Source organism: Bombyx mandarina, chromosome 01 (assembly GCF_030267445.1).
Source record: "Bombyx mandarina strain Sakado chromosome 01, ASM3026744v2".
NCBI classification, from domain to species: domain Eukaryota; kingdom Metazoa; phylum Arthropoda; class Insecta; order Lepidoptera; family Bombycidae; genus Bombyx; species Bombyx mandarina.
The window spans coordinates 8,470,930-8,491,886 of record NC_143208.1 but is presented as its reverse complement, the minus strand read 5'-3'; the positions used below and the strand labels follow the sequence as shown (position 1 = coordinate 8,491,886).

Sequence of the window (20,957 nt, the reverse complement as noted above, 5' to 3'; positions counted from 1 at the left end):
TCGAAAATACTTATTATTATCTAATGTTCTATATATTATGTGTAAAAAAGGCAGACTTTCTGTATCGTTAACAGGCAAGAATAAAACAGCCCAATACTCTATAATTATTTTATAATTAAAAAATCAATAAAAAAACAAAAGACAAACTGTAATGCATATTAAAAGTCTTAGCAACGGCCTGTCAGACTAAATATGATTAAATAACGACTATTGGGTAAATACTAGTTCATAAAAAATGCTTAAAATACTATACCTAGATGAGCATTCTTTAAATTTAGAGTAAAACAATGACAAGAAGCCGCCGATTAAATTTCATAATCAATTTTACTTTCACTCCAACTTTGTGAACATAGTTATTTGGTTTCGTATTATTTTTAAGGACTTGGAAAACTGCTTGTCATGCAAATGTTATATAATTTGAGAGGCTATTTACGGCAGTTTGCATTTATTTGCACCTACCTATCCGTGTGTAGACATTTTATTAAAACGCGGGCCGGAGAAACTCCATGTTGGTTACGCTTTGCACAATCGCAGAATTTGATGGTTTCAGTGCGGGCCTTGGTAGCACAACGCACACATAAACAATTATATAACAGCAAACGAATTTCCGAGAAGTTAATTCATAACAACAATTTTGTACGTTACAGCAGTAATATCAGTAGGCTGACCTAACCTAACCTGACTAGCTCTGCGTAAACAAAAGTATCATGATGATATTTAGAAATTTAAGTAACATTTTGACATCCCTGATACCGCAATTGCTTGGAGAGCAATCGATGTTAACCACATTTATGATACGCGGTTAGAAAATTATTAAGTAGATAAATGTATCAATGATGAAAATAATGATTTTAAGGCCCAATTAATAAACTGTGCATTCTATTGAGTTTTAAAGTATCTCATAATCAGTCTCAATTTACATGCATTTTGCTTAAATTAAATTAGCATTGGCAATTATATTTTCTTTATTATTGTTAGCTTAACAAAGACCCAAGGTGCCCTTGCATTGAGACATAGTGTGCCATTAATGAACTTTGACTTAAGATTTAACGATCATAACATGAGATCAGTTACTCATTGTTTGTCTGAGGCTATCGCAAGTCGTTTTGCGGAAATCGCACAAAATGCTTTGTTCAAAGTGTGCATTATTGTTCACAAATTAAGATCGTAATTACGATATTTCGTTCGTTCTCAAAAGTGGGAAACACTGTTTTTATCTGTATTAAACTTTGCCCTGATCAAAAATTGTGAATTTAATTATGATAAATTATGTTATTTTTCATGTATTTTACTTGACATTGCCATGAAGTTAGAGAAGACGGCAGTATGCATCAGCTCTAAGCTCTGAATTGATACATATATAATGTACTATAACGCATTCGTGCAAAGGGTTCGATTAATATTTGAACTGTCTCTGAGAGTGAAAATAAGCTTTGTAAGATTGTTCGCAATTGAAAGCGTAAATAGGAACACAAGCTCACTCCCATTTACTGGAACACAGAGAAACCAAAAACCTTTACGTCAATACTGCCGCTCAAATTGGAACTTTGATTATATCTGTTGCATTGGAAGCTCCGACGTTCGGATAGAGGGATTAGCGAAAGGAGTGGAGTAAGTTTAGTAGAAAAATGAGACAATACTGCCATAGATGGATAATGGGGAAGTAGTAACGGAGAAAGCTTTCGCCGGGTGAAAAAGAAACTGACTTATTTAAAAAATGTTAGTTTTACATTCATTTCAAGCATATAAAATTTTTGTTAGTCATACATATTTATAGATAAACAATTTCCTTTGAAATTATATATTTATATAGTAAATTTTAATTTTGATAATTAGAAAAAAAAAGCTGTCTGGTTTAAAAAAAAGCGTTATGATTACAAATTACATTCACAACATTCGCAGTAGTAGAGAAATACGTTGTATTAAAACACGGTTGAACTTTATTTGATTTTGAATGGAATTGGTTTTTTTTTTTTCAAATTGTGTTTTTAATCAAATGCCGCAATAGAGGTTACGACTCTCGGGCAAACGGAATACGCCCTTCAATGTAATTGCAGTACTCCGTTAGCAACTATTGATCTATCCCCGACAGCTATCATGTTTGTGTGTTAATTGAAATGTCTGTGCTGGACTACCAACTGGACGCCATATAGCGCATGTGTTTAACGTGTGTGTGTTTTGTAAATTTATGTATCACTACATAATATAAAAAAAAGTCGCTTTCTCTGTCCCTATATCCCTATGTATGCTTAAATCTTTAAAACTACGCAACGGATTTTGATGCGGTTTTTTTTAATAGATAGAGTGATTAAAGAGGAAGGTTTATAGGTATAATAACATCCATTAAATAGTGGAGAAATACTGTTATTTTTGATATTTCTAATGTGATGTCGTAAATAATCAATAATAAAATTTCATGTTTGCGAAGCGAAACCAGGGCTAGTCGCTAGTTTTGTATAATACATGCACTTCATATATTTTATGTATCGTGTGTGTTATTGTGTATTAAATAAAGAATATGAGAACTGGATAATAAATATAATGCTAACGAAATACCTAAAATATTTCGTATAATTAAAACTGTGTTGATGTGCAGTTTGATTCGTTTATTATTTCGATAATATTCTTCGTTCGATTGCAGAGAAAGTACCTTGTCGACTACATTTTAAAAGCCTTTCACCTTTTGGAGTTTAAAACAACTACAGAAGTTCACTTCACTGTCTGATATGTCTATATTAATCACATAGCTATTATATAATGCTTATAATGTTTACGCTAAGCTATCTGTAATAGCTTGACTAAGAATCCGTTTACAATCATTACTTCAAAATACAATTAAGTGCATGCCAATTTCATAAAGGTTTTACAGGCTTGATTAAATAAACTGGTGAGTTGAGCCGTGAAAATCCGAACACAGCGCGTCTGTACGTATTTACCTCGAACTTTGATAAACTTCATAATACCTGTACTACGGGAGGATGCCAGAGCAATCCGCCGATGCACAAACTTCATTTAAACGCGAGAGGAATCGCATTTAATTGAAATTCTAGCGAAACAAAGAGCTTTTGTTGATCATACTGAATCTGCAGGTCTAGTAGTTTTATAATAATAATATTATTGTATACATAAAACTTGATTAATTTGTGTTATTTATCTCGACATCAGAACAATTATGCTAAATCGTACATTCTTTAAAAAATATTTCATTAAATGTCCTTTTCTTATGAAGTCGACTTTAATATTTAAAATTTTTATGATTTTTTTTTGCCTAAATATGTCCGGAAACCGTATTAATACATCAGAACCAATTGCATTTTGAAATATTTGCTTTGAACAGTGAATTATGAATACATCTTACCTATATTTCCAATGTCAAGATATAGTATATAATACATACTTTTATACTTGATAGTGCTCTGAATATAATTTCCTTTCTGATATATAAATGTAAAAAATATGGAAACTGCATTAAATGATTTTCATTTTCATTTCACCTTTACACTACATACAAAGTATTATACAAAAAGAAAACGGCTCGTAAACGTTCATATACAGCTCGTATTAATTACCTGATTTAATTATGATAAGGTTCTGTTTAAATTTAATTTTAGCGATAAATTTTTTGAAGAAGCTATGAAGAGGCCACGCATCCTTAAGGCCAATGTCATAGGCTGGCCGGTGTCATAGGCGGGGTGTTTGGCGAAAGTAAGCGCCTTGTCGCGCCCCACCGATCGTCGCTATGGGGTGGGCCTGCTCATATATAAAATCATACTCAAGGTAAGCTGATAGTGTAAAAACAGTTCCGTCTCAGCTAGTGGAACGTCGTTCCCCGCCCCATCATGAGAGGGATCTGGAGCCAAGTGGTCAGTGCTGTCATTTGTTTTTGTTTGCTATATCGAATTATTTACTTAAAATTTTTTTAGTTTTTTAGTTAAAAATTTACTTAAATGTTGGAAAGTGTATTTTCTTTTCTTTTCTCTTCTTTTAGCAACTTTTTTCTATTTATTTCAAATTACTAATTTGCAAAAAGGGACGTGAACACAAGTGATTAGTGTTTTGAATATTTCTTATTAAGTATTTGTTGTTTACTTTATATTAATTTCCTTAATTACTTTATATCACGTTGTAATAAGTGTAACAATTAAATTTATTATATGGTTAACAATAATGTAGATTATAGGCAACGCATTTATTATTTATAAACTTTAAAATATTTGCCATTCTTACTCTCGAAATTAGTTCTATTCAATGAAGCAATTCTATTCAATGTAGGCAGCGGCTTGGCTCTGCCCCTGGCATTGCTGAAGTCCATGGGCGACGGTAACCACTCACCATCAGGTGGGCCTTATGCTCGTCTGCCTAGGCAATAAAAAAATATAAAAAATAAAAACAGCAGATTACTAGATTATTTATCTGTATTATTTGGTGGCGTTCTTACTGGTAGCGAAATCAAATATTGACTTATGCTGAGACTAGTTTACCTTTCCGCTTTCACACCTTATTAAACGAGTACACAGTACAGTGATTTATTAACAAATATTTATTCTTAGCTAAATACTTATTATTCATACAACCGTACAAACTAAGTGAGTCTCAAAATTAACTCAATTTAAGAGCAAATAGGTACTGTGAGTTGAGTTTAATGAAAGCATGAATTTATGTTCATATAGTATGACGTTTATACTCAGTGTTATTTTTCTTTTTTAATTCTGCTTGAAATGAAAATGAGCATTATAAAGTTATACATTTGACATAAAATACCTACATTGCGCGAGTTTCCTGTATTTTATAATTTATAATAGGTTTCTAGAGAATCACAATGTTTTTTTATCGTATAGGTGATGTTCCAATTTATATCCGGTGTTACGTTCTCTGCTTATCCGATGCAACATAAGTAATCACCAAAGACGTGTTACATAAAGTGAACGTTGAATGCGTAATTATTTCTCTCTTAAAAAAAGTGGGTTTATTAACGTGCGTTCTCTTTAAAATTAACATCCCAAAACTGCTTTCGTGTTAACATATATTTGATACATTAAGATGTTTTAATTATTTCCCTCCATATTGTATATTATTTTACTTAACAATATTATGAGCATTGTTATATAAGAACGTACGTATAAATGAAGGTGATTTTGTATACAAGAACCTAATTGAGTCTTGTACATATTTGGGGTAAGTGTACATATGGAGTGGACATTTATTACCTCCATACTTGTCGATCCGTATTGTCCCTCGAACACATATGGTACCGATCGCTTGTATAACCGTTACATAATATTGTGCTGTATTGTTAGTCCAATGTGTAAACTAAGCTAATGTGCTAAATGTAAACTTTCACAAAAATAATTTCACTTCTGAACAATTTTTTTTGTTTCAATCGATCAACACATGAGCTCTCACAGTGTTAAGTACTTACTGCAGCCCGTCTTTTTTTTCACTATTGGTCGTATTTTTTTTCTATCAACACACGTCGAAAATAGCTTAATAGACACAAGTTGCTGTAATTAATGTACGTTTAGATGGTTATGTAAAAAGTGTAGATTTATTTATGAACTTCGAATTCCCTACAAAAATAGTTATGCGCCCTAAAATGTATCAAAGAAGTACCGGTCATCTAAGCAAACAGCCGGCACCTGCCTCAGGTCGACCCCACTACAACAGAACATGTTCAACTCACTTTCTTTTGTGATCCGTATCACTAAAACCGGAATTATGTAATAAAACTGTGTCAATGACTAGATTTACGTTTACGTAATCTGCATTAATAAGGATTCGAGTTTTTTTTTGTTTTTCTGCATTGGTTTTTTTTTTCAAGGTTTTTTTTTTAACAACACGACACGAGAGAGTTCACATATATGCACTCGTATTCGTATGTGAGTGTCGCCGTACAATTGTAACACTTTATCTATATATATATATAAAAATGAATTGCTGTTCGTTAGTCTTGCTAAAACTCGAGAACGGCTGGACCGATTTGGCTAACTTTGGTCTTGAATTACTTGTGGAAGTCCAGAGAAGGTTTAAAAGGTAGATAAATATGAAAATGCTCGGAATTAAATAAAAATAACAATTTTGTTTTTCCTTTGATCGGACATCCGTCGGACGGATTCGTTTTGTTTGTTTTAAGTTTATTTTATATAAAAGTTTAGGTCTTTTATTTATCGATTGAGGCACTACGAAGCTGCCGGGTTAGCTAGTCGCTTATAAAAATATTTTTTTAATCTTCTATTCTCCTTTTTGCAGGTTACCCTAGCGGTAATTTTGGGAATCGCTCTAGTTTCGGGAAAAGCATTACCTGGGAAAAATCAACAAATAGAGCAACAGTCGGAGAAGCACGATCAGTCCAATCAACTAGCCGAAAAGCGCGTCGGCTATGACTATTCCGCCCCTCCAAGCGATCAGTTCAATCCGTTTCAAGATAATGATGACCTCCACACGCACGGTGATCATCACGAAGTGATCGAGCATCACGACGATCCTCACGATCATTACGAAGAGCATCATGTTGACGAACACCATGATCTTCACGTCGATGAACATCATGATCACCACGACCATCACGACCACCATGATCACCACGATCCAGGCTACTGGAAAAAAAAGCTTATCTGGAAACCGGGATGGAAAAAAATTTGGAAGCCAGCAAAAAAACAAATATGGAAGCCTTCATGGAAAAAAATTTGGAAACCAATTTGGGTACCTACAAAAATACCAGTTTGGAAGGAAATTAAAGTACCAGACTGGAAGAAAATTTACAAACCTGAATGGAAGCCAATAAAGGTACCAGGATGGAAAGATGTAAAAGTACCAGATTGGAAGAAAATTACTGTGCCTGTATACAAGCACATTGTAGTACCAGGTTGGAAAGAAATTCAAGTACCAGCTTGGAAGAAAATTTGGGTGCCCGAGTGGGTGAAATTAGGCATTCCGGGTGAAAAGTACTTAGGTAAGGATCATGACGGTTGGGAATATACTTCTCACGATTTGTGGAAAAAGAAACTAGTCTGGAAACCCGTTTGGAAAAAGTATTGGAAACCAGCCAAGAAACAAATATGGATCCCTGACAAGAAACTAGTTTGGAAAGATGAATGGAAGCAAATATGGAAGACAGAAAAGAAACAAATATGGATCGATGACAAGAAATTAGTATGGAAAGAAGCTTGGCAACAAATATGGAAACCATCAAAGAAATTGATCTGGGTTCCAGATAAAAAATTACAATGGAAAGAGGCTTGGAAACAAATTTGGGTTCCTGACTGGAAAGATATTTGGGTACCGGGAGTAAAGAAAATTTGGAGACCTGTTTGGATTTCCGAGTGGTTCCCTTCACCGGATCATCACGAACACGTGCACGAATCTCATGGTTGGGATAGAAGTGATAACAACGAAGCTTCAAGCAAAAAAGTCGAAACGATTAAAGAGGCACCCAAACAAGTAGCACCGAAAGCACCAGAAAAGTCTACCTGGCAATTTCCAAAATAAACTATGAACTGTCGAGATGTTGGATGCATCAATCAAAGTTCAAAATTTTTTATAGAAAGTACTTCCGCAATAGCAGTGCAAGAATGCTTGAATTTATTTACAGTGTATCAGTAAAAGAAAAGGAACGATTGTAGTAGTGCACAGTTTTAGGTAATATTCGTTTCCTTTAATAGATGTGCCACGCGAAAATGTTTGAATAGCTATGCGATTGATTCTTTCACTTTTTTTGTGCAAAAGCATTCTTTACTGTTCGTCAGTTAATGATATTATGTTTAGATTTATCAAGATGTAGTATTTTTGATTTAGTTACCGTATTTGAGTCTGACTTATTATGTTTATTTTAAATTGAATATTAAGTTGTGTAGGAAAAAAACGGAATATGCGTTCTGTACCCCACTGATGCTTTATGTTTTGTTGTTTTATTTAGGTAAGTGTTTTGTTTTGTTAAGCAACTAGGTGTAGAAGCGAAACCAATGAAATAAAAGAGTAATGTTTTATTTAAAGGAATTTATTATTTAAGATCAAATGAAGAAAAGCAATTCAAAGTTTTATTTGTTGATACAATTTTAAATGAAAACTAAACATTACACATGCAAACACTACAAAAGATCAATCACTACTGGTTTGAATAAATATTAACCAGTAGTAGGTTACTGTTAAACAAACTGAATTGTTCAGCAGTAACTAAGTAGATCATAGGTGTAACAGGGCTTAAGGCAACATTCGTCGACTAAGCCAGGGCCGCGTTTAGATTTCTCGGCGAGAGCAAAAGCGCGAGTCTTGGCGTACTGGGAAGACAGGCCAGGCCAGGAGCTCAAATCTCCCGACGAAATAATGTTGGCGTCTGAAATAAATAAACAGTAAATCAATTATCTAAATTTTTGTGTGCTCGTGTACATAATATACACAATGTGGCCAATTAGTCACCACGTTACAAATTTTTATGCGTTGAAGTGATGTAAATCGAACTAGTTCAGAATTTCATAAAATTCATTAATTTAAATTATATAACAATACCGAATTATGCAGATATGACAGCCCTGGAATAACATTTGGATGTACAATTTAGTAAGTCTAAATAAGAAATTCACATCATCTATCCTATCCTCGTTAACGAATGCGTGCGCCAAGTGCCTCAGTTCGTAAACTATGGAAAACATCTGTCAAGGCCTTAATAAACAAGAATTCCACATGACCACGACTGTTCTGGCAAGAGCAAGCGAATATGATGATGATGATCCTATCCTCGTCTATTCAGTTTTTATTCAGAAGATGGGTGTGCGAATCCCAGGTTATTTATGCAAGCTCTTAGCGTGACTCCGTTACCGTTCTTCCTAATAATCCTATTGATAGCAGATATTCTAACTAACTATAACTATATTCTAACTGCCTTACTTTCTATAGTTACTGTATTTGTTATTTTAAATACTGAAAATAAGGCTTGTTGTGAGCTCGTCGAGTAACCCCTGAGTAATTTTCTCATTCCTGGCAATCGCGCTATGGTGTCTATGAGTTTCAGTAAAAACATTTACACCAAAAGGGTTGATAGCACGTCTTCTCATTAAAACGAATAAATAAGAAGTATTTTAAAATTAATGTAGAAGAAACTAAATTGGTTTGCCTTTTTTATTAATGAGAATATTCGTAAGGTAAACTTGTCCGTCCAGTAGATAACATTCTTTGGGTTCGATATAAAGAAAAACATTAATTCAAAATAACGAAAAATAAATGTTGTTATTAGGAAATTTAATAATACATTTAAAGTTAAAATTAGATTTTAAAATCGAAATGTTTTTCAATACATATTCGTATCATAGGCATGGTTCTGACGTCTGCTTGGAAAACTGACGTAATTCAGGTATGGTTTGAAGTGAAGCGCGGAAATCGAAAATGTTCAGGGTTATTTTATCAATGGCAGAAATCGAATTCCTGCATCAGTATTCTAAAAAGACATCCATTAATTTTTAGTAAAAATTGATTACATTGAGAACTTATTCTTAATGTCTTCACGACTCAAATCCCATTACAACTTTTTACCGTCACACCGTCGCCGCCAGACCAGACTGCTGCCTTCATACTGGTGGTAGGACCTCTTGTGAGTCCGCACGGGTAGGTACCACCGCCCCGCCTATTTCTGCCGTGAAGCAGTTATGCGTTTCGGTTTGAAGGGTGGGGCAGCCGTTGTGACTATACTGAGACTTTAGAACTATATCTCAAGGTGTGTGGCGCATTTTACGTTGTGGATGTCTATGGGCTCCAGTAACCACTTAACACCAGGTGGGCTGTGAGCTCGTCCACACATCTAAGCAATAAAAAAAATGCATTCTCATTCGAGATCCTTTCTTAAGAAGGTCCTAGTCTTAAGAATAGGTAGATTGGTCTGAGTAAGTAAGCCGCAAGCTAGTCTTTAGCAATTAAAAACAATACCGTTCAAACGTTCAAACATGCGCCAATCACCAAGTCACTACACTTTATTACTTTTTTTTTTTTATTGCTTAGATGGGTGGACGAGCTCATAGCCCACCTGATATTAAGTGGTTACCGGAGCTCATAGACATCTACAACGTAAATGCGCCGCCCACCTTGAGATAAAAGTTCTAAGGTCTCAGTATAGTTACAACGGCTGCCCCGCCCTTCAAATCGAAACGCATTACTGCTTCACGGCAAGCAGGGTGGTGATACCTACCCGTGCGGACTCACAAGAGGTCCTACCACCAGTAATTACCCAAATTATAATTTTGCGGATTTGGTTTAACTACATAGATAATAATATATAATGACCTAAAGAGTTCACGGTGCTATCGCTTATTGTAAGATACAGCAAATAAGTAGATACCTGCCTAAAACTTTACCCACATTAAACACATCAAAAGATACCTAATCTATTAGCACTGTATTTATAAAAGTAACCTCTGTGGTCGGAAGTTATAAGAAAAGAATTTGTTTAATTTGTCATTTAGAATACATGAGTTTTAATGATATTATCGTTCGATATAATAAATTGAAAACTGAGAAGAATTGTGTGCGACTGTACTACTTGATGGATTGTGATTACATTAATTTACTTTTAAGCGGGTATCCATAGACTAGTTTAAAACAAATTAGTGAATGCTGGCACCCGTTTTCAATTGTATAGCAGACGTGCCACCCTTCAAAGAGGAACCCATGAGGAATTTATGGGCTTAAATACGTCCAACTAGCAGTAAATGACGGTTGGCAATCGCAGTGCTCTGATATTATAGTCAAAGAACGTTGCTGCTTATTTACCGATGAATCGCCAAGCCGCATTATGGAATACCAACAAGAGACACATAAAAGAGATGGGGTTGTGCACGGGGTGATACTATTTTAAGCCGATACATGTAGCTGATATGGGCACCGATTTAAGTTAAACATAGAATTCCATTTTTCATAACATTGTAGACTAATAAAGTGCAATAAAAGTAGATTGTTAGGCTGTCGAGCGTAGCTTTTATTATATTTTTCTTACAAAGAAAAGCGTAGGCACATAAACATAGGCATGTAAGTACTTATTTCTCAGACGTTAATTTTTAGATTTAAATTAAAAAAAAACATAAGAAAGAAAATGCATTTTAACAAAATAAATTAATTATGGCTGGATGGAATATAATTAGGCACAAAGTTCTAAATTGTAGGGTTTATAGTTTTTTTAAACTCACCGAGATAAGATTGGGCTCTCTTCTGGAGAGTGTCATAGCAGAGTATCATGCGGGCGTTGGCCAAATGACGTCCGCAATAGACCCGAGGATTTTCCTCAATTTTCAACTCTTTGTCGTGGACGTCAGCACTCACCAGCGCCACAACGATCAGGAAATACAGCAGAAACATCTGCAAATAAAATAAATTGTTTAGTTTTAACATTTATACCTAATAGGAATGAAAATTTTAAAACAAATACAAAGAAATGCTCTTAAGTAAAAAAAGACACCGAAAAACATCCGGTGACCAAAAAAGAAAAATTAAAATAATTTTAAACTAATAATCAAACATGGCAGCGAAGCAGTTTTAAAAGATCAACTGTTAACCCGGCTTATCGTAAAACGCAATATTGTAAAGCAGTATAATTTAAATAAATTAATTAATTAAAAATGAAATAATGTATTGAAATGGGTCAATTGCAGAAAACGCAATGTTATAAAAATTCAGCATGCCGTACCGTGGTATTCGTTCTTAGGCTGCTGGACGCGACAAAGTGCATTCAAATCGAACTAAGCAAGCTTTTATACCCTCGATGTAGGGTTGCTTTGACGTCACCTAGAATTATAACTAACACCGTTATAGCAGCTCGCGGTTCTGTCTTTGTGTACAATTATTAATTTATATAATTATTAATTATTATTTATTTTTGATATTACACAAAGCTTCAGAGCATTGTAAACGCATTAATTTAAATTCAATATTTAAATACCTTTAAAATTTCAATACGTCGGGATGAAGACGACAGCTCGCGTTCGTATTCGAAGAGTACTGGAAGAATTGGCCCTAGGTTGGTCTATACATCGATTTGCATTTGGTTTACATTGTTGTAATCTACAGCTATTTTTAGACGGGAATAATAACTATTTAACGCTGTCGGTACATAACAATACAGTCATAACATACACTGTTCAAATGAAGTTCTTGTTTCAGATGTTATATTTTGCGAAGCTTTGTGGTTAATTGTTGCCAAGTCACGATTCTGAGTAATTCATAACCAAAACAGGAGTGAAACCTAACCTCGATTAACAAAGAAAAGAAATAAAGCGTGTACGTGTAAATATGCTTTAACTAGATATCGTCAGTAAATTTATTTTTATACATATATTATTGTGCTCAATAAAAATAATTAAGTTATAGGTCACGCATGGTTCATTGGAGGTATATTTTTGTGCAAAGAGATAAGAACAAAATTTACGCCTCTCGGATTCAGTATGGAACAGATTTAGAGATTATTTAATTAAATTAGTCTAAAGGCAGTTTTATTTTATTTCGTAAGCATCAGTCAAACTTTTCATTATTACATACACGTGTAAGCGGCCTCACAGAGCACCTGGCTTTAAGAGATACCCCTCGTCTCAATTGCATTACAATAATTTAGAATAACGTCTATACTTATACAGTACAATCCGGAACGCCTAGTGGCTTTGCGCGGATCATATGGCAGTATGAACATAATGATCAATCGGAAGATTCATGTGGAAGTATTAACCCACTTTTATTGTTGTAGGCGGATAGGCACTCACGGTCCATCTGGTTTTACATTAGATTTGCGCCCGATATAAAGGTGTGATGTGTTCCTGTGCGAGAAGTGGAAGGTTCGTTGAACAATAATTGTTGTTCACACTATACAGGAGGATGATCCTCTATTTTCCACTATAATGCGAACGCTACAGTAATTAATAACTATCAGCATCAACGGGCATGTATGAATATATAACTAAAGTACATCCACGAGGGCACTGAATCATGTGACAATATTTAATCCAATATTGCGTTATAAAAATCAAACCATTAGAAATTTAAAATTTTTTCTTGTGTTATTACTGCAAGTTAGTGTCTCGGGGTGGCATTTTTGCATCTCTAACAATAAAAAAGAAAACAGGAAACTACAGCAACGAAAAATAAAAAAGTAGCTTGCCGGTGCACAGAGGCGGCGGAAACCTTCAGATTCAATATCCTTGTTGTAGATGTTTTATTTTTACTGGCACTACAAGGGTGAGTGGATGCAAAACAGACACTATTAAAGCGACAGCTAACAAAAACGTCTGATATTAAAGCCGTCCGAATTGCAATTCATGAAAACAAAGCAATAGTCTTCACATAAACGAACATACGTGCTAGCTACGAACTATGCAAGTGCTTTGAGTAAATTTATAAACGATTTTTTTTAAATTCAATATTAAAATAGTTTTCAAATAAAACAAAATATTATTTATTATAAGCAATAAGTTACCAAATTTTGCGTGTGTTATGTTGGTCTAGAACAGTACCACCCCATCTCTTATCGTGGCTGACATAAAAGGCCTTTATAGGAGTGTGAATGGACAGCATTCGGACGTACCTACTGCTAACCCATAGGAGTGTGCCACCAATTTATGTCGCGAAGTAATCATGTGTTCCGTTTTGAAAAGGAGCAGAGGAGAAATTCGGCTTCGTCTCAGTGTGGGTTGTGGGTGTGGTGGTACGAATCCAGCGAAATAAAAATGTTGAATAATTTATAAAGCAATTGACGTAGTTTTGAACACAATGAAAATATAAATACAAGCTTTTACTGACGTTATTGGAAAGCGGAAATTCAATACGACTTTTCGCGAGAATACTTCTCGTCAGAAATAGGGTTGTAAAAGAATGGAGAAATCCGTAAAAAAATGTGATTAGTAAATGTAATGTCTACAATATTTTAAGTTGTGCAATGAATTAATAAGAAAACATTCATCATTCAGAGATTTATCCTTACCACGTGCGTTACTTACTTTTATAGAACTGAGCGAGAATCTTGTTTGTTTTTCGTGAACTATTACTTACTAATGTCACTCATTCTCAAATACAAAAGGATCTGTTTAATATCAAGAAAAAAGTAGATAAGTACGAATAAAACTCACCACAGGGTTTCGGCCGCAATCCTTCAGAGCTTCATTGTTTATGATTTTTTGACGGAAACGAGAATAGAAAAGCTATGTGGATTACTTTATTTTGTGATCTAGTGCTTGTTCTGGTGTAAACGTTTAATTACAGTGGCTTACTAACCGCTTGACATGAAGTAACTATACTGAGATCTTAGAGCTTATATTTCAAGGTGCGTGGCGCATTTACGTTGTGGATGTCTATGGGGTCCAGTAACCACTTAACACCAGGTGTATTACTGTAGCACAAATAGGCTGGGTGGTAGTATTTAACCGTGCGGCACCAATATTTGATTTTCTATGAAATATAATGAAAAAAAAGTTTCACAAAATATTAAAAGATGTTCCGCTGACAATGTACATATAATGCTAGTTTTTAATATATCACAGTGTCGGTAGGCAAATTATTGTTATCTAAAGAGATTCAATGATTTGCAGTCAGACCGTCTAGATGGTTTTATGGGATATTTTATTTATTTATTCACAAGACAGCTAAGAGATTAATAAATAATGAAAAATATATGTTGACAGCCCTAGGTTGTCCCAGAGATAATTGAATGTCAGCTCTATAAGTGCATGCTTTTATAAAGTTACAAATCGATAGTTGCGGTGCAGCCCTTGTGTTATGGGTGGCTTCATTTTATTCTTTTTCGACGTTTATTTTTTATTATCATTATTCAAAAAAAAAATATATACATTATCTTTCAAAGTGCTATCCAGGATAGCTAGTCGCCCCATTGCTCTTTTTAGTCCTCGCTTCAGTAGATCCATTATGGGCAAACACTTTGCTTGCTTCTCCTCTTGTTAGCTTTTATAATAACACAGTTAGTTAAACTGAATAAAATATTTAAATGTTAATTTTATTGAGATGAGACTTAATCTAATAAAACGTGTAGTACGGTAGAGATTTATTAAACAGAATCAGACTAAATTGGCAACACAATTTACTTCTTTGAGCCAACCTATTACTACAGCATCCTCCCTCGGTGATTTATACATACCAAGACATTGAAAACTTTTTCTTTTGACGAGGATTGATTTTAATAAGCCGATTGTAATATATAATAAGCTAAACCAGCGATCCGCCCACACTTCGCTTCGGGGACTATAATGTTTGACTTTATTGAATTTTCTTTTATACATAATATATAATATGTCATGTATAATATATAATAGGATATTGTACAGCAAATTGTTTGTAGTATCTCCTCAGGAGCCTACATCATAGCCTCCATGTGAGCACTGCCATCCCCTATCTTTTTTTTTTTCAACGGGGGATGGCAGGCGGGGTATGTCGGAGTCGAACCGACTAAAACCTCCTGTCGCAACAACCCACGTCTGAGCCTCTCATGAGACAAAACTTATGAAAAGGCAAAGGGGGGAGATTGAAGCGTTTAGTGCGGAGCACATCTCTCCCATCACCTTCCCCCTCGGGACGCCGGACCGGCGGTCCTCGGAGGACACGGCGCCATCCCTCCCATGCGTGCCGGCAACGAGCGTGTGCTCCGCCGTGTCCAAGTCGCAACCACAATGGTGGCACTCTGCCGTCGGCTCGGCTCCGATCCGGTGCGGGAACTCACCGAAGCAACCATGCCCCGTGAGGACCTGCGTGAGCCGGAAAGTGAGGCATCCTCTGTCACGATTCACCCAATCCACAAGGACCGGGCGAATCGCCTCGACGGTCCTATGACCAGCCGAAGGATCGGCCATTCCCCTATCAACTTTTTTAAACACACCCACCTCTGGCTGCCTCTGGCAATTTGATAGAGCTACAAACTTTACACCCTTTCAATTGATACAACATTTCGATTGAAACCTACAAACGTATTTTTGCATTGCACGTGTTGAAGTCCATTGTTTTTCAATATACTTACCTTGAAAGTTGGCATAATTTTTTCTTGTATAGCTTTTGTTGCTCCAAATAACGTCATTTGAAAGCAATTATTCTATTGCTGGATATGAGTCAAAAATGTTTAGAATCAGGCCTAATGAATGTAATGACTCTGGTGGCTGTACCAATGGCGTCAATCTGACTTGAGTGCCCGCACAACACAATCCAGAAGCTTCATTTTTAAACTTAAATGCCTTGCAATATTGGCACACAACGTTAATTTGTCCGCCTAACAACGATTTTCTGTAAGCTGTAAAAATTCAGTTTTTTACATCCTCTTACGTATTTTATCAATAAAAATCCGACGGAAGTATGTATGTTTTAAGCAGTATGTTTTAAACAATATTCTTATTTTACATCCTCTTTTACGATATTTGCAGCACGCATTCTGTCAATGTTATGTCACACGCCATAAGGTTACATTAGAAAATCATAAGAAAATTTAATATGATGATTATTTATTCTTAAATTTTCTAATTTTACGCGCAATTTTCTTATATTTTTCTTTCATAAGAACCTTCTCCTGACAATAACAAAGGCAACAAAAAAAAAGAATTAACCAATTCGTTGCCGATGTTATGAAGTTTTGTGCGTACATACCTACATCACGCAGATTAATTTATTATTTATATGATTTATATATATAAAACTACAAAGTCTACACAAATGACACAACTATTAGTACGTCCACTGTAATACGGACAAGAAGAAGACGATCATAATAATGTTAAAGGAATACAGTCCTTGTTATATTCGGAGTATATAGAAATAACAGTACTCGATGATTCTTTTTGATCAATGAATAGGCTTAGGGGCCTTCTATCATAATAGTATAAAATAGAATACAAGAAATTTGTGAGGAATTAAAACACACCACCCGCGACGACAGCATGGTTCAACATTCAACGTTCAAAATTCAATATAAACTGCGTTTCAAAAATATATCTTCAGATTAAGTTTTTTTTGTGGGACTATTGTCTCCACGATGTTTTCTAAGCGCTTCGGTCATATTTTGAAGGGTTCTTAGCGGAAGTTCGTATATTGGCTGACTGATGTCCAACATACCAGTGACCGCTTACTATCAAATGCGTAGTCTCAATCCTTGTTGCGGAAATAAAAAGATGTGTAAATATTAAAACTGTCAGCGGGTATTGATTTTATTAAACGATATTATTCATTTCATCATCATCATCATCATCAGCCTGCGGCAGTCCACTGCTGGACATAGGCCTCCCCCAAAGCTCGCCACTGAACCCGATCTTCGGTTCTACGCATCCAGTTACTGCCGGCTGCCTTGCGGAGATCGTCACTCCATCTAGCAGGAGGGCGTCCAACACTACGTTTGCCGGTTCGCGGTCTCCACTCCAGAACACGTCTACCCCAACGGTTATCGGTTCTGCGACTTATGTGACCAGCCCACTGCCACTTCAGCTTACTAACTCTGCGAGCTATATCGATTATTTTGGTTTTTGCCCGAATGACCTCATTGCGTATTCGGTCTCGCAATGACAAACCAAGCATAGCTCGCTGAGTAACTTTTAGTTGGTGGACTAGTCGCACAGTCAGTGTCCACGTTTCGGCTCCGTGGTAAGCACATTATTCATTTAACCTGAAGATATTAATGAAGATGAACAGACTTAAGTCTGTTATGGTAACATACCTTATGTTCTGCATTAGCTAATTCATAATTGGTTTTAAATTCTTTGCCGTTTGTTAATACTTTACAACAAATGACTAATTAGATAAAATAATTATGTATGTAAAATTATACTCATTAAGATTTTAATTTGTTTTCATCGTGTAAACAGTAATACACGCTTACTATCTTATCTCTTATTTTCTCAAAAAAATGTACTAAAGCTGGTCTTTACCTACATACGGAAATAGGAAGACATCTCATTTGAAGATGGCTTCATGAAGAAACATAAATAGCTATATGATTAATCCGCTAAATGAAGGAATAAAGTCACAATGCAGCTGCGCATTGTCACGATACACCTGAGACTGCTTATGTGTTACACCTCAATAATTTCATGAGAAGCACGAACTACATATACCATACGTACTTTGGATAAGGAGAACACATCGCTACTTATATAAGAAAGAAAGTGGACACGTAAAATAACGTAACGAATGTAATCACTTAACGTTAGTTCAATGATGATTTTATCTAATGTTTTAAACGTAAACTGTTAGTAGCAAAGCATTTGTTTTCTTTTTGCTTAGATGGGTGGACGAGCTCACGGCCTACTGGTGTTAAGTGGTTACGGGAGCCCATAGACGTCTACAACGTAAATGCCGCCAGCCACCTCAAGACAAGAGTTCTAAGGTCTCAGTTTTAACAGTATAACGTCTGCCCCACCCTTCAAACCGAAACGCATCACTGCTTCACAGCAGAAATAGTCTCAGGGTGGTGGTACCTGCATGTGCGGACTCCCACGACGTCCTACCACCAGTAATTTCTAAAAGTTTATTTTTTTCCATTATTATAATTTTATTTGCGAACCAGCGCACGACTCATGTGAATGTAAGTGTTAGCTTATGTGGTAGCCCGTAGTTCATGAGTGTCACCAATGCCAGGGCCTCTCAAGCGGCTTCTAGCACATAATGCTAAAGTAAAATGACTTATTTAATAAAATTTAAGATAGATAAATGGTACTTGACGTAGAAATTACATTTAGATTTTATTTATACAACACGAAATAAAATCGAAAATATTATACACAATTTAAAGTTTCACATATGGCCATGCGCTTTCGTTCAACCATTTACATTTGGGCAAAATGTTTTATTCATTAAAATCTTTCACGAGCCTTCAACAAACTGATTGTTTTTTCACGGGGAGTGGATTTAAAACACTGATATGTACATACAGTTTGGTCGAGTGATTCCTGCATGTTTTTATAATTGTACAGTCGCTTAAAACTTGTATTAATTGGGTAAATTGTATTAGTAACAATATCGATTTTACATATTACGAACATCACTACATAACTTATGAATTAATCCTTTGTAGTAGTTGTACGAATTAGTATTCCAATTTCTATATCTATATTCTATATCTATTAATTTCTATACCTAATTTAATGATTTCATTCAATTTCTATATCTATATCTATATTCTATATCTATATCTAATGAAATCATTAAATTAGGTATAGAAATTGATAGATATAGAATATATACAAGTTCATTGGATGAAAAAAACGTAGGTAATACAGTGGCCTATAACATAATTGGTAATCTGAAATTTTAAACTAAGCAGTTGTGTGCAACTGCAACTTTTTTATTGGTCTTGTATGCAGACGATCATACCCCTCCTGATGGTGAAGAGATACCGTCGCTAATGGACGTCAGAAATACCAAGGGAATAACCAATTCGCTGCCTACCGCTACCCGCAAACCTAGTTTGGAAAAAAACATGTCATAGGGCTCAGGAAACATCGAGGAGAGAAGTTAGCAGACCTTAAACACATTAAAAGAACTCTAATTACTTTCAAAAATGGTAACCACTAATATACATCTAATTGTCACAGCTTAGTTATTAAATTAATACAAAATAGGATAATTCAAAGCCATTTCTAACATATTTACAATACAAATCTGTTAACGCTAGGAACGAGATATCTTTAAATATTATTTATTCCTGTCTGTTAACCTATTGAACTTCTCTTCAGATAAGCTTGTTGTCAGTGCATTATCGGAAATTTGTACGTACCCTGCATAAGTATTGGACGAACTATTCCACTTATCTACTATTACCTAGCAACTGTTTGAAAAGTAATAGGAACACAGTACCACGCGAGAAGATTGTCCAGTTGTTTCATTAAATACAATAGGCATAGAGGATTTCATTAAAATAATACAGTAGAACAGTGTAATCGTTAGCAACAATATGTCCTGCCTACTTCTGTCTCGAACTTTAATTTATGAGTTTATCATAAGTGTTTTTTTAAGTTTGACGGGTGAGATTATTTTTATTTTGGGAAAAGACTGCGTTCCTCTCGGAAGCCTTGGGTCCTTGCTTAACTAGAACGTGAGAGAAATCGAAGGCTCAGCTTGGACTTCGGCTTTGCTAACTATTGAACCCTGTCGAGTGTAAATGTCATATAATATAACAATCAACAAACAATGCATATGGCATTAAGTCCGCCTTTATACTGTCTAGTATATAAAGTTATAAATAAATAAACAAAGTATGATACCTATAAATTAAATAGTTTATAGTTTAAGCTTGTGTTAATTTTGTAATAGTTGTATTACAGTATGTAGTCACGTTGTGTGTACAAGCAACTACAAGTTGCTAGTTAGGTTGGCAAACAATGTTTCATGCAACCATGGAGTTAATAAGTACCTACATACTAACTCTATGCATGTAACAATGCGGGAAACTGTTGGTAGTTACACCTAGAGGGCGAAGTTGTTCGATGTCTAGCTCGAAATTCCTATCTCAAATTATTGGTACACTAACTGAAATTACAACAAATAATTTATTGATGAAATATCCTACGGTATGGAACTGATTGTGACCGAATTACTTTGAAATAGAGTTTAGCAATCAATTTCGATTGACTTCCAATTTTGAAAATAACTAAGCATTTATCAAAGTTAAAGGTTTTCGCTCCTTGTTGATATTTTTTAATTGTTATTTTTTATTTTAACCGTTTCCAAGAAAATCATTACAAAGATAGGTATGGCAACGAACTTGATAAAACGTACTTTTAATCGAGTCATCGGACCCGGCTCACTAGTGCTTAAGGCGCATCAATAGAAATATGCCTATAAGAAACAAAATTTTCAGGAGGCGCAACTGTAGCAGTAATGTACTATGGTTCAATGAATTCAGTAATGTAAGCCGCTGTTATAAAAAACTGTCCAAACGAAATTTTATGTAATTTTACATAGTTTTCTTGAATAATTTTACTAAATTAATATATAGTAAATCAATTAAATTAATA

The 20,957-nt window shown here is 35.0% G+C and overlaps 2 protein-coding genes across 4 annotated transcripts; one reads left to right on the top strand and one right to left on the bottom strand.

Moving 5' to 3' along the window:
* Positions 1-3,576: 3,576 nt before the first annotated feature.
* Positions 3,577-7,988, top strand: LOC149503505 (uncharacterized). Its single transcript, XM_089728863.1, has 2 exons — positions 3,577-3,863; positions 6,247-7,988. Exons 1-2 carry the CDS (start codon positions 3,840-3,842, stop codon positions 7,483-7,485), a joined length of 1,263 nt encoding a protein of 420 aa, XP_089584989.1. The 5' UTR covers positions 3,577-3,839; the 3' UTR covers positions 7,486-7,988.
* BmILP (insulin-like peptide) lies at positions 7,978-12,070 on the bottom strand. 3 transcript variants are annotated; one of them, XM_089728884.1, is made up of 4 exons: positions 11,915-11,934; positions 11,663-11,760; positions 11,166-11,334; positions 7,978-8,329 (listed from the first exon to the last, which is right to left on the bottom strand). In XM_089728884.1, exons 2-4 carry the CDS (start codon positions 11,702-11,704, stop codon positions 8,160-8,162), a joined length of 381 nt encoding a protein of 126 aa, XP_089585010.1. In that variant the 5' UTR covers positions 11,705-11,760; positions 11,915-11,934; the 3' UTR covers positions 7,978-8,159. The 3 variants fall into 3 exon arrangements, with proteins under 3 accessions (XP_089585010.1, XP_089585018.1, XP_089585002.1); XM_089728892.1 differs by lacking the exon at positions 11,663-11,760 and having other exon boundaries at positions 11,915-12,070; XM_089728876.1 differs by lacking the exon at positions 11,915-11,934 and having other exon boundaries at positions 11,663-11,766.
* Positions 12,071-20,957: the final 8,887 nt, after the last annotated feature.